The sequence below is a fragment of the Drosophila ficusphila genome, unplaced genomic scaffold, assembly GCF_018152265.1.
Source record: "Drosophila ficusphila isolate 14025-0441.05 unplaced genomic scaffold, ASM1815226v1 contig_286, whole genome shotgun sequence".
Taxonomy (NCBI): domain Eukaryota; kingdom Metazoa; phylum Arthropoda; class Insecta; order Diptera; family Drosophilidae; genus Drosophila; species Drosophila ficusphila.
Genome location: NW_025064189.1, coordinates 6,878,959 through 6,891,613, shown reverse-complemented (window position 1 = coordinate 6,891,613; position 12,655 = coordinate 6,878,959). Strand labels below are relative to the sequence as shown.

Sequence of the window (12,655 nt, the reverse complement as noted above, 5' to 3'; positions counted from 1 at the left end):
GTGCTCTGTCTGATTTGTTTTTTAATTTATTCAGTAACTTGACCTTAATCTTAAGACCCTATAAACAACGTTTTTGTAATTAGTAGTTAATGCTTTTCAGCAGCGATGCAGAGCTTAGCCAGCAGTGCGGTGAGTTGCAACAACGAGTTAATGCCGTCGACAATTTTCATGTGGGTGATACCGATCTCCCGGATAAAGTCCAGCTTCAGGTGCTCGTCGATGTTGATGCGCTTGCAAACACGGAATATGTTGCCAATGATGTCCTCCGGCGAGTATCCCAACTTCCATAGCTTGGCCAGGATCTTGTAAGCTTTGTGGATGTCGTTGGCGGCACAGTGATGGATCATCTCCTCCAGAAGCTTGGGATGCGGTTCATCGCAAACCTTGAACACGTTCTCCGCATTAATGTCTCCGAATCCCTGAGCGGTAGACTGCAGGTTGTTCAGGCCCTGACGCATATCTCCTTGGGCGGTAAATACAATGGCCTCCAGTCCATCCTCTGTGTAGTTCAGGTTCTCCCACTTGGCCACCTCGATGAGCTTGGCTAGGACCTGGGCATCCGAAAGTTTGGTGAATCTCAGCATGGCACAACGCGATTGGATGGGCTCGATGATCTTTTCGCTGGTGTTGCAGGCCAACGCGAATCGCGTCGTGTTGCTGTAAATCTCCATGGTGCGACGAAGAGCTTGCTGCGCTCCCTCCGTCATGCTATCCGCCTCGTCTAGGATCACAATCTTATGTCTACCGCGTGGAAGAGTAACCTTTTGCTGGGCAAACATCTTGATTTTGTTGCGCACCACATCAATTCCTCGCTCATTGGAAGCATTGAGCTCGAGGACTGCCTCCTTGTAACTATCTCCTAGAAGGATTCTTGCCAGGCATTGAATGGTGGTTGTCTTGCCCACTCCAGGCGGACCCTAAACACCATAGTAAGTATCCAACTGGACATAGAAATCTTAAATTACTCACCGCAATTATGATGTTGGGTGCATTTCCCTGAGTAGCAAAAACCGAAAGTCTCGCCACTGTGTCCTCATTTCCCACAATCTCCTTGAACTTTTGCGGCCGATACTTTTCGATCCAAGGCAAATGACTACGTTTGTCGTCAGCCGTAATCACAGGTTCTTCCGGCATTTTTCTGTTTTGCAATATTTATCAAAATTTGCAAACCAAACAAATTTAAGCGTGGGGCTAAAGTGTGACCGTAGATATGGCGCCAAAATATAAGTGTTCGGTATTTTTAGCAGTATGTTTTCAAGGTTTAAATAGATTTCTGATAACTTTATCGATTTCTGAATTTAACATTTTTTTAAACACATAATTTATTTATAAATATTTGGTGATGGAATGATGGATTTTACATTTCTTCATATTTAAGAAATCTAATTTTTGAAAATTGAATTTGGAAACAATTTTTTTAGTTTTTTTTTGTAAGCTTTATTGGGTATTGAAGGAGTTACAATACATTTAGATGCATCGGGTGCGAAAAATTTGAACTTGCATTTTAATATTGATCGAATTTTATCAAATACATACTCTAATTGAACCATTTATAAAGTATCTGGATTACAAGACAACTTGGTACAATTTACTATGTTTAGTGTTAACATTTAAATATTTTGATGTCATTTTGCCGAATATTAGACAGGCTCATTCATAATTAATTCTTTCAATTTGACTAGTTTCGGAAATACATTTTATTTTTAGTAGTCCGAGGTGAATATATATTATGGTGCTGTGAAATCCGTGTCCCATTTTCTTTCTAATATTCATACTACAGTATAATAGCCAGTATAGGGGCCTAATTGAAATAATACTACGCGTATTATTGAAGTTAATATTTATTTATATTCGGCTAAGAATAAAATACTTTATAATTTTAATATATTATGTAATGCGTATATAATTTATGTCTTGTATTATGTTTATATTGCAATATGTAATTAGTATAATAATTTCTTAAGGAATCATTTTGAACCTTCGGTAAGGAATAACAATCTATTTTTAAACACGATAAATGTGACAAAATCGTTAACAAGAATATGATCCAATAAGCATTTAGTCCTCCTTGGAGAGGCTGCCCAAGTCGCTGAGGAAGATTTCGGGCGACAGGATGTGCGAGGAGCCGACGAGGACCTCCCAATTGCGAACCGCATTGGTCACCTCGTAGGCGCACCGCATCTCGGACATGCTGACGCCGCCCACGATGAAGACAATGAGTCTGGGGACGTTCTTCACTTGGGCCTGGCCCTTGTCCTTGTGCCAGTGGCCGTAGCGAGCACTGGTCGGGGCGTGGTAGTTGGTGTTCTGGGCCCTGCCCTCAAGGAAGGGGAAGTGACGGAGATCCAGCTTGTCCTCTATGCAATCCTCCATGATGTCCTTGATGACCGGGGTCCAACGGGACATCTGGTAGGTGCTCTCGGTAGTGCGCTCCTTCCTCGGCACCGAGTACACCTTCTTGCGCGAATCTGCAATGACATTGATGCCCAAGCAACTGAGATTACGCACCATATCCTGATCCTTGGGCGACAGCTGGGCATGCGTAAAGAGCTTGGTTAGATTCTCCTCGGAAATTCCGTTCTTGATCATCACATAGAGAGCGATAATGCGCACTTTGTCGTAGTTCGAGACATTGGCATCCAGCAAAATGGGCACAATGTTGCGCATATGATCCTTGATCTTCTCGCCCTCGGCATCCGTGCCCATGGCCAGATCCTGCTCCACGCGGCACAGCTTGTCCACGTAGTTCTGGTACGACTTCATGCAGTCCTCGGCCAAATGCAAGTGGGTGGAGTACTTGGACAGCTCCTTCTGATACTGCGGCATCTTCTTGATCATCTGCGAGAGATCGCGCATCGACGACTTGTCGGCCGAGCCCATTCGCTTCGAGTCGGTGAACTTCTTCAGATTCTGAGTCACCTGGGTGGAGACCACGGCAATGTGCTCGTGGCGCAGCTCCACCCACAAGTCGTCGTTCTCGTCGAGCAGCACCTCCTTATCCGGCTGATTGGGTCCGGGTGTGTAGCGATAGACATCGTTCACGATGGGTAGCAAATCGTAGGCCATGGCCTGGAGTGTAAGTTCGTGAAGAAGTGGCGAAACACAGTCAAATCCTCTATCGAGGATCAGCAGTTGAGATCGAGCCTTCTCGGGGCCCTCGCCCATCGTAGCATCGTCGGCCTTGTAGGCATCCAGCTTCTGCTGAACGGACGCAGCCAGATCGATGTTCCTGTCCCAATCGCTGCGGTATCGCACATTCGGGTATTCGCCCAAAGTGGCGCACAAGGTGGCTATTTGCTCGGCAATCCGTTCGATATGCTTGCTCCTTATCGAGGCAAAGGCCGGGGAGTACAGACACTGGAAAGTGTCCGGGGAGTCCAGCGAAAATACCTGGCACTCGTACGGCAAAAATGCAATGTTGATCTCCTTGAGGGTCTTAATCTTTCCGGCTGCACAGGACTTGCACAAATCGTTGAACAATTCCTCCGGGCAAACCTCGGTGAAGAAAACATGGGCATAGCGATACATCGGGCGAGCGGGGTTCTCGAAGTCTCGAATCAACCCACGCACTGACTCATCCGATGGCGTTATCAAGTAAATCGCATCCATTGTGGGCAGGGGCTCCCGTTTTTTGTTGATGTCTTCGACCAAAGTGATTCCCTCGGCGCTGATCTCGTGCATTTTGGTGCACGCAGACACCATGCGCATACCCAGCTTGTCCACCACCAGAACCCTCCATTCCATACCACCCGCACCCGCCCCCGCGGCCGTAACACCCTGCTTTTTAGGGGCTGGAGGCTTATACTTCACCACCTCATTCATCAGCTTTTGGCCCACAAGCACTTTCAAGGCCATTTTTCACTGCGTTTTATTGGTCACGGGCGCAAAGGCAACGAGTTATGAACACACAAAGAGTTTATTTATGTTTTTTGGGGTTTAACACTTGTTTTCCCGTGTCTTAACTTGGCCTTTAGAATTTTATCTACTCCTTGGCCAATTTTCTGTATTTTTTTCGTTTGATGACTATACCACAGTGTGACCAGGATTTGCAGGGGACGTTTATAACTTTACCAATAAGTCAGTATTTTTTAGAACAGGTCTGAGTACAGTGAAGCCTAATAAGCGATAACATTGTTTTACATTGAACAAGCCATATTAGGGAACACAAGAAATATCAGAGCATGCTTGTTAATTAAGTTATGACGAAAGTATATTATGGTGAAATACAGAAAAATTTTTTAATTAATGAATGTTTGCAACTGTTCATCATATAAACAAATAATCAGGGTCACTTGAGCAAAAAAAATATTTTTATAATAAGATAATTTGAAATAGAAATTATAAATAAGTGAGCAATCCATGTTTTTACCAATCTAGGGCTCAAACCAATGGTTTACTGAGATAAAGATACATTTATAAAAAGGAGGTATTTTTTAGTAGGTTTTCATAGTTTGGAGCAGTTGGGGGAAAGCCAATTCGCCATCTGACAACACTGTCGCGGAGGAAAATAAAGGAATTTAGTTGGCCAACTGGTCGAAATAAACGCGGAAATGCAGATGCAAACGTACAAACTGGTAGTTGTCGGCGGCGGCGGAGTGGGAAAGTCGGCGATAACGATACAGTTTATCCAGGTGAGGTCCGCGTGAGTCTCGAAAGTCCGTGGTGACGTCGCTTTACACAGAGGCGGCGAGGGGACGACGGTGATGACGGGGGCGGGGCGGCCCTTGTTTTGGGCAGAGCAACAAACAAGCAACAAGCGACTTTGTTTTTGGACATGCGTGTGCATAGTTTCTCGCAGAGATCACCATAGGCCACACCCCCGTATCTGCAGCTCCATTTTTGGGAATTAAGCGGCCGAAATAACTGAGGAGTTGTGGTAGCCCCCAGTTTTCTGGGTGTGTCGATCAATTCCGAGAGTGTGTGCCATGGTCACGACCACAGAGCCCGCCCGTTTTCGTTTATTTTTAGTCATTTGCGTCATCTGCACATCTTTCGTGTATATGCTGTAGCTTTTCCTGAAGATATATAGAGCATAGTGGATGATAAAAGTGACGTGTGTAAACAAATCAAAGGCGGAATGATAAACGCACCGCTCTTAAGCTACAAGTACATATAAATCAAGCTCTGAGATATAAATTTCGTATACGGTCGTTATAACTAAAAGTTCTCATGCTAGAAATAGTTTTATAGTCATATCAAATCTTCAGATATACATAATATCTTTATCTTGCAGAGCTACTTCGTCACAGACTACGATCCCACCATTGAAGATTCATACACGAAGCAGTGTGTCATCGACGATGTGCCAGCCAAATTGGACAGTAAATACTTCACTTTACCTTCCCTAGATTCTTTGTAAAAAAACTATTTTCGCAGTTTTGGATACGGCTGGACAGGAGGAGTTCAGTGCCATGCGGGAGCAGTACATGCGCTCCGGCGAGGGCTTCCTGCTTGTCTTCGCGCTCAACGATCATTCCAGCTTCGATGAGATCCCCAAGTTCCAGCGCCAGATACTGCGCGTCAAGGATCGCGACGAGTTCCCCATGCTGATGGTGGGCAACAAGTGCGACCTGAAGCAACAGCAGCAAGTTTCCTTGGAGGAGGCGCAGAACACCAGTAGGAGCCTGATGATCCCCTATATTGAGTGCAGTGCCAAACTGAGGGTCAACGTCGATCAGGCCTTCCACGAGCTGGTGAGGATCGTGCGCAAGTTCCAGATTGCCGAGCGTCCGTTCATCGAGCAGAACTACAAGAAGAAGGGCAAGAGAAAGTGCTGCATGATGTAAAAGAGGGTCATAGGGAATCTCCTGAATGCCGCAGCGGAAGCAGGAGCCAACATTTAACGAGTATAACACCAAATTTTTGAAAAAAACACGCGTCGACTGAGCTTTTAATTCCGTTGAGAAGACGATAAACCAGTAACCCGATACCAGTAACCGCGCAAACGTGTCAACGAGCCCAAACGAAGTGCATTTCTTACCTGCCCAGGTGCATGCCGCATTCAACGAACGAATCGAATAAGCTTCGCCACTTTTAAGTAGCTACGAAGAAACTTACAACTAAAAATTACAAAAAGGCCACATGCAAATAGACACACAAAACATAGTTAGATATATACAACAGATTCACACGGATAACATATATATACATACATATATATATTTCTACATATATTTTTGTAATTTTATTTGTTGATTGACGACAAAAATTAAGGACGAATGTTTTCTATAATTATTACCAGTCGTGGCTCGCAGGCCATTTGTTTTTATAATGCAATAACTAAACCCAGAACGTTTGTTTCGATTAAGCCAAAACGTAATAATGTGTTATTGTAATTTGTATTGTTATTTACTACTAATATATACGTATACATATATAAACTGCTTACAATCCGATTTTGTTGTAACAAATTGAGTGCCTCGTTCTCGCGCGTAGAAATCTAAAACATCAAACTCTGTAATTCGCACAAAACATTTTTGTACCATATCCGCAGCTGTCGGGCGCACAACAACTCATTTAACGATATTTTTGTACATGTCCTCAGCCGGATTCTTTGGTTAATTGTTCGCCAAATGTATTGCAACCAATGCTTAAGCCGCAATCTCGTTTAACTCTTATACACTGCTTAATTTAACGAACTTATTTAAAGGTATACAAATAAATACATTATTATATTTAATATTAAACATATGCGCAATTCTAATAAACACATGGAGAATCACAAACGCTTCCACCATAGTCGAATGTTTTAATGGCGATTGCTTCCGATTGGAATTGAAGGCGCAGACGAGAGTCTAATTATAGAGAGAATCCTTGCAAGTGCTGGGTTAATTAACTGCCAGATGGCTCCTCTTGCAGCTGAAGGAGTATAAAAGCAGGCTGAGCTGAGATGAATCGGTATAGAACACAGAATGAATCCCAGGAGCGAAGGACTCATTGCAGCCGTGCTTTTCCTGCTGCTGGCCTGTGTCCAGTGTCAAGTGAGTATTTCTTAGATATTTTATTTGCTAATAACTTTTGTGATTTATGCATTGAATAGCTGACATACTCGCCGGATTGGGGCAAGCGATCGGTGGGCGGGGCAGGTCCTGGATCCTTTTTCGAGCCCCCGCAGGGCAATTGCAAGACATCCAACGAAATGCTGATCGAAATCTTTCGCTTCGTGCAGTCGCAGGCCCAGCTTTTCCTCGACTGCAAACACCGCGAGTAGGAGGCTGTATCCCAGCCAGATCCTGGTCTGGTTCTCGGACGATGTCTAGCACGCACACACATACACTATCTATATATATACCCATATATGTATATGTAAACAGCACGTTATCAAGGTAGTCGTAGTCGGCATTTAGATTTAATGGATTCTTCCTTTCCCAAACAATAAATAAGCGCATCTAAAATGTAACTCAATCGATTATCGAGGGGAATTTCGAGCCAGTGCTTTACCCATCCTTCACCTTTTCAAGTTCATCCCTCTAAAAAACAGCGACAGGTGGCTGTCAATTAAATTAAATGTGATTTTGAAAATTGCCACAATTAAATCATTTGCTGACACCCACTCCATTGGCGCTTAAGTTCCCGTGTGTCAGTGGCCCACGGGTTCAGTTCGTCGGTGGAGTTCATAGGATCAGAATGTGTGCGATCTCCGGCTGCCCAAGTTCCCATAAATCTATAATAATTCTGCTGGGCGCCTTTATTTTCTCCTCTGTCAAGTGTAAGTTGTGTGAATTCTGTTTTAGTCACCCAACCATTTTGTTTATAAATACACCCAGATCGTGCCAATAGATCTGTTTGAGTTCATGTGATCGTGTCATTCCGCTTAATGTGTCAACATAAACAAATTCCCCACATAGCACATCATCATCCATCGGCCTTAATGGTCGCCATCCAACACCCATCAAATGATTTGAGCAGACCTCCCTTCCCAAATGATTTCAATCGGATTTCAAGCGCCACTGGCCCAGTTATTTTAATTCCCCCAGAATTAACGATGCATTTCGGTGTGAATAAGTTGGAGCTGCAATTAAGGGATTGAATAATGCACAGAATTAAGTTTTTCAAAATGTGCAATTCCCGTTGATCATTACCTACCCCGAACTGATGTCTTTATAATATGAGTAATGGGTCATAAAATATTATACATTTGTGTGTTTGCTTTTAGTTCTTTAGTCATAAACATTTGTGAAAATATTTTTAGAATCATTTTGATAGAAATTAGTAAAGGCGTTGGTTCATTTAGTCACAAATATAAATAGTTTACTTAATTTATTTTTTCAATTATTGAAAACAGAGAGTTTAGTAAACTTGCAATTTGGATAGTTAAATATATATTTTTAAATAACCAACAACCCGTGAACCGCTCCTGATTTTGGGTACGTGAAAAAGTTCTTTGGATAATTGCGTCCCACTAAAACACAATTGAATTATAATCATTATGGGCCGCCATGCTCCACTTGGCCAAGCTGCAATTGGCCGAAAAGCCAGGGTTTCGTGGACAGTTGCCACCTGGTGGCCGAGCAGAGAGCAGCGAGCACGGATAAACGGATAAACGGATACGGATACGGATACAGTTACGGATCGGAGATGGTTCTGCTGGACGAGTTCTGTGTGAAGGTGTACTTCTGGCCGTTCCTGTCCTACTTGGCCAGCATCAAGGGCTGGTGTCCGCTCTTTCCGCCAGGTTACTATCCCATCTACGCACTCCCACCGCCACCGCCAGTGCCGCCGGGAGCCCAGTTCCCGCCACCGCAGCCGCTCCAGCCGATCGGTCCACTAATCCCGCCTCAACCCGCTCTTCCGTCCACACCTGCAGTGATCCCGACGTTCCAGCCCACGCCGCCGAATCCCCAGCCACCGTTTACGCCGCCGCTGATCACCACAAGCAGCAGCACCACCACCAGCACCACTCTCTCCACGACCACCGGACTGAGCACCACCAGTACCGCTGGCACCACTCTGCCCGTTCCGGTGGCCACGTGTCCGTCGCAGCCGCTGGTCTGCCTGCCTGGAGGAGCGCGTCCGCTGCCCAACTGCCCCTGCATCGATCCCCGCCAGCAGCAGAACTCGCCGCTGGTCTCCTCCTCGGGTCCTCAGATCGGTTCGGATATGATGGTTTTCATGCCGCTCAATTCCGGACGTAGGCGGCGTCGTCGCCGAAGACTTCGGATACTCTACTAAGATCACCTCCCAAAAACCTAAATAATATCAATCACCTTTCCCCAAAAAAACACACACAAAAATCAAATTGCATATACACCTCGAAATTAGTCAAAATAAAAAAAAAACGATCACGAAATCCAAAGCAAATCGAATTGGCCAGATAAATTGGAACTATACCTTCCCTGCCACGCCCCGCTCCCAATCACTTACTTATCTTACAGCCCAGTCCTGCCAGGATGCCAGATCCCGACCTGGAAACTGTCTGCCCCTGACCTCCTGTCCCCAGCTCATGGAGGAGCACCAGGCCCAGGGCGACGAGTTCCACACCTTTCTGGGTCAGTCCATATGCGGCTTTGATGGCTCCACTTTTATGGTAATTCCACAGATCTGTTTCGCTCTTTGTTTAGTTTTTTGTTGATTGAAAAATTATCTGCAATTATCTTTAACTACGTTCTGAATTGCATTTATTTTTTGATGCTCTTAAATATTATATAAATTGCGGCTACAGCGCAAATAGCAAAAAAAATACAAAATAGTTTAGTTAACTTTAGTTATAACAACAAATATGATCCAGATATGATCCAGATAAAACTTTTGAAGTACTATCAGTATTTTAGGAAATTTTCTAAAACTTCTTTAAAACAGTTTAAAATATAAGGATTATGTTAAATTTCTTGGCGTGCAGGTTTGCTGTGCCTCTGACCGAAGTGGAAGTGCCAGGAGCAGGAAGGACCTGCTGCAGACCACCGCTGCACCCTTTGGCTTCTTCCATTTCTCTCCATTAAGTGGGGGCTCCACTGCCACTCCGATGACCTTCCAGCCCACTCCGCCACTGAATCAAGGGGTGATCAGCCCCAGCTTTAATCCCCAAGCTCCACCACCGCCGCCTCAACCACAAAATGGCCAACGAATGGCGACGGTTTGTGGCATCAGTGGTGCCACTTCCAATCGAGTTGTGGGTGGAGTTGAAGCAAGGAAAGGTAGGAAATATTTTAAACATCTGAAAGTATTTTAAATACAAGTCCTGTTTAGGAGCCTATCCTTGGATTGCTGCCTTGGGATATTTTGAGGAGACCAATAGGAATGCATTGAAGTTCCTCTGCGGCGGCAGTTTGATCCACTCGCACTACGTGGTCACCTCGGCGCACTGCATCAATCCAATGCTGACTCTGGTTAGACTGGGAGCCCATGATCTCTCCAAGCCTGCTGAACCGGGAGCAATGGACTTTCGTATCCGCAGGACAGTGGTCCACGAGAATTTCAATCTGAATTCCATATCGAACGATATAGCCCTGATTGAGCTGAACGGAGTGGGTTCATCGCTGCCTGGTGAGTAAAAAAAAAAAAAAAAAAATAATAATATATTATATTAATTATATATATATTTGTATATATTATTTATTCAACTCTCTTTCCATTGCAATGATTTTTTTATCGAATAGGTAACATTTTGCCGATTTGCCTGCCTGAGGCCGCCAAGTTCCTGCAGCAGGACTTCGTGGGGATGAATCCTTTCGTGGCTGGCTGGGGGGCAGTGAAGCACCAGGGAGCCACCTCGCAGGTGCTCCGCGATGCCCAGGTGCCGATCGTGTCCCGCCAGACGTGCGAGCAGAGCTACAAGTCCGTCTTCCAGTTCGTCCAGTTCAGCGACAAGGTGAGTTTGGCCCCTCCGGAGCCAAGGGGAATCCCCGAGAGGATATTATCCACTAACCAATAAATCCTTTGTGGCAGGTGCTGTGTGCCGGCAGCTCGAGTGTGGACGCCTGTCAAGGGGATTCCGGTGGACCACTCATGATGCCGCAGGTCAGTTACAATCTCCTCCCCTGTGAGTCATCGAACCTGTTTTGGCCAAGTCTTCAGCTCTGCTAGGTGGTTCTCCAAGGTGGTTCACTGAACACCGCCCGCTAATTGTCCATTTTCGTGACGCAAACATGATTTCGTTGGTTTACGAAAAATGTCGATGACTTGCAAGAAAGAATTTTGTATTTATGGTATATTTATTAACCATTCTTGTTTGTGGTTCACCAGTTGGAGGCCAATGTTTATAGGTTCTACCTTCTCGGCCTGGTTTCCTTTGGCTATGAGTGTGCTCGTCCCAATTTTCCGGGTGTCTACACCAGAGTGGCTTCCTATGTTCCGTGGATCAAGAGACACATTTCAGTGGCCTAGAATATGACACATGCCAAATCGGATATCTATCTTTGATGTGTCATCCAAATAAAGAGCACTTAACAACCACTTGCATTGAAATCCTAAATCCCAAATACACAAGCCCACCGGAAGTTCCTTAATAAATTTTTATGTTCTTGTTTGATTTAAGGCTAATTGATCTGGCAGTAATTTGTGTACATCATTTGCATAAGTTAAGTTTAATTCCCCTTTTAAGGGGTTTTCTGGTTGGACTTATTTTTACCTTTCAAACAAATTAAATGCATATTGGCGGTTAACTTGTGCCACACATTGGAAACAAGCAACTGTAATCTCAGTTTATATAAAATTCTTAATTTAAATTATACAATTAATCTTTGTTATTTCCTAAAATAAATTACATAAACTTCCCTTTATTAATTGTGAATTCCAAGGTATTTTAAAAATGTTTTCCACCAGCCAAGAAACCTGTTTGTTTTAATTTTAATGCAGTGAAAACTTAATTAACATAGAAATCAAGATAATAAACCTAGGAATTCTCACAGTCCAATTAATAAGAACCATCTTTACGGCAATGCAGCTTTATTTTAATTTAAACATAAAGCTTTATCTGGAGAATAAGAAGCCAAGTTTATGGCACATTGACTAATATGTATATATTGTGGTACAAGTTAAAATAAAATAGATGAAACTTTCGAGCCGGAACCGAAAAAGAGCAATTCTTTTGTCGCCAGGTTATGGAATTTCCCGCACTTCACCTCGGACCCCTGCTGATTCTACCTGCACTGCATGGCCAATTGATCCGGATTAGTCATTATAGAACACCGATCGGTGTTATTATCCCCCAGTTACTGCATCGATCGCATGCCAATTGGGTTTCGGCGGAGGCTCCTCGGAATTCTAATTGAGTCGAGTGCCCCCAGCATTTTGATGTTAATATTGAATCGGAGGAGACTTGGATTGTATTAAGTGTGCTATAACTGTGATCGCACACCAGATGCATATTGCACGTAGATTACGTCACTTGTGGAGGTTCCCTATCTCTATTTTTAATTGATTTTAAATAGTCCTAATCAAGTTTATAATATTTCAATGAATTAAAGCACATCATTCAATATTCGATTGAGTGAAACAGTTTTTAAAACTGCTTAAAAAATAATACATTTTATAGAAGGTATAAACAACGAATGAAGATTCAAATGTTTGCTCTAAACTACACCTCAAGTATTTGTTATAATTGGAAAATTAATATTACTGGTACTCACTGTAAATTTAATAGTTACGTAGGCTTTATGGGAGGCTGCTATCTATAGAATCAGCGAAAGCTTTTTACGCCACTCACATACGAATAGAA

General features: G+C 43.7%; 5 protein-coding genes across 6 annotated transcripts; 3 read left to right on the top strand and 2 right to left on the bottom strand.

Annotated features, from left to right (window-relative positions):
- Positions 1-13: 13 nt before the first annotated feature.
- On the bottom strand, positions 14-1,205 carry LOC108100155 (replication factor C subunit 2). The gene is made up of 2 exons (XM_017203912.1): positions 970-1,205; positions 14-917 (listed from the first exon to the last, which is right to left on the bottom strand). Exons 1-2 carry the CDS (start codon positions 1,132-1,134, stop codon positions 87-89), a joined length of 996 nt encoding a protein of 331 aa, XP_017059401.1. The 5' UTR covers positions 1,135-1,205; the 3' UTR covers positions 14-86.
- A 207-nt stretch (positions 1,206-1,412) lies between these two features.
- LOC108100466 (protein ROP) lies at positions 1,413-4,042 on the bottom strand. Its single transcript, XM_017204396.2, has one exon. It carries the CDS (start codon positions 3,853-3,855, stop codon positions 2,059-2,061), a length of 1,797 nt encoding a protein of 598 aa, XP_017059885.1. The 5' UTR covers positions 3,856-4,042; the 3' UTR covers positions 1,413-2,058.
- Positions 4,043-4,455: 413 nt separating this feature from the next.
- Positions 4,456-6,738, top strand: LOC108100468 (ras-like protein 2). Its single transcript, XM_017204399.1, has 3 exons — positions 4,456-4,631; positions 5,234-5,321; positions 5,377-6,738. Exons 1-3 carry the CDS (start codon positions 4,551-4,553, stop codon positions 5,784-5,786), a joined length of 579 nt encoding a protein of 192 aa, XP_017059888.1. The 5' UTR covers positions 4,456-4,550; the 3' UTR covers positions 5,787-6,738.
- Positions 6,739-6,881: 143 nt separating this feature from the next.
- Positions 6,882-7,399, top strand: LOC108100469 (adipokinetic hormone). Its single transcript, XM_017204400.1, has 2 exons — positions 6,882-6,980; positions 7,040-7,399. Exons 1-2 carry the CDS (start codon positions 6,912-6,914, stop codon positions 7,208-7,210), a joined length of 240 nt encoding a protein of 79 aa, XP_017059889.1. The 5' UTR covers positions 6,882-6,911; the 3' UTR covers positions 7,211-7,399.
- Positions 7,400-7,626: 227 nt separating this feature from the next.
- Positions 7,627-11,478, top strand: LOC108100467 (venom protease). Of its 2 annotated transcripts, none has more exons than XM_043207684.1 (7): positions 7,627-7,708; positions 9,375-9,526; positions 9,839-10,133; positions 10,186-10,482; positions 10,596-10,807; positions 10,885-10,956; positions 11,182-11,478. In XM_043207684.1, exons 1-7 carry the CDS (start codon positions 7,627-7,629, stop codon positions 11,320-11,322), a joined length of 1,251 nt encoding a protein of 416 aa, XP_043063619.1. In that variant the 3' UTR covers positions 11,323-11,478. The 2 variants fall into 2 exon arrangements, with proteins under 2 accessions (XP_043063619.1, XP_017059887.1); XM_017204398.1 differs by lacking the exon at positions 7,627-7,708 and adding an exon at positions 8,518-9,154.
- Positions 11,479-12,655: the final 1,177 nt, after the last annotated feature.

Bases quoted from the DNA above. Each gene is read 5' to 3' on its own strand.
- LOC108100155 (XM_017203912.1), bottom strand. From the start codon at position 1,134: ATGCCGGAAGAACCTGTGATTACGGCTGACGACAAACGTAGTCATTTG. The intron at 918-969 runs GTGAGTAATTTA...TATGGTGTTTAG, and splicing joins CACCCAACATCATAATTGCG to GGTCCGCCTGGAGTGGGCAA.
- LOC108100466 (XM_017204396.2), bottom strand. From the start codon at position 3,855: ATGGCCTTGAAAGTGCTTGTGGGCCAAAAGCTGATGAATGAGGTGGTG.
- LOC108100468 (XM_017204399.1), top strand. From the start codon at position 4,551: ATGCAGATGCAAACGTACAAACTGGTAGTTGTCGGCGGCGGCGGAGTG. The intron at 4,632-5,233 runs GTGAGGTCCGCG...TTTATCTTGCAG, and splicing joins TAACGATACAGTTTATCCAG to AGCTACTTCGTCACAGACTA. The intron at 5,322-5,376 runs GTAAATACTTCA...CTATTTTCGCAG, and splicing joins TGTGCCAGCCAAATTGGACA to TTTTGGATACGGCTGGACAG.
- LOC108100469 (XM_017204400.1), top strand. From the start codon at position 6,912: ATGAATCCCAGGAGCGAAGGACTCATTGCAGCCGTGCTTTTCCTGCTG. The intron at 6,981-7,039 runs GTGAGTATTTCT...TGCATTGAATAG, and splicing joins TGGCCTGTGTCCAGTGTCAA to CTGACATACTCGCCGGATTG.
- LOC108100467 (XM_017204398.1), top strand. From the start codon at position 8,578: ATGGTTCTGCTGGACGAGTTCTGTGTGAAGGTGTACTTCTGGCCGTTC. The intron at 10,483-10,595 runs GTGAGTAAAAAA...TTTATCGAATAG, and splicing joins AGTGGGTTCATCGCTGCCTG to GTAACATTTTGCCGATTTGC. The intron at 10,957-11,181 runs GTCAGTTACAAT...GTGGTTCACCAG, and splicing joins GACCACTCATGATGCCGCAG to TTGGAGGCCAATGTTTATAG.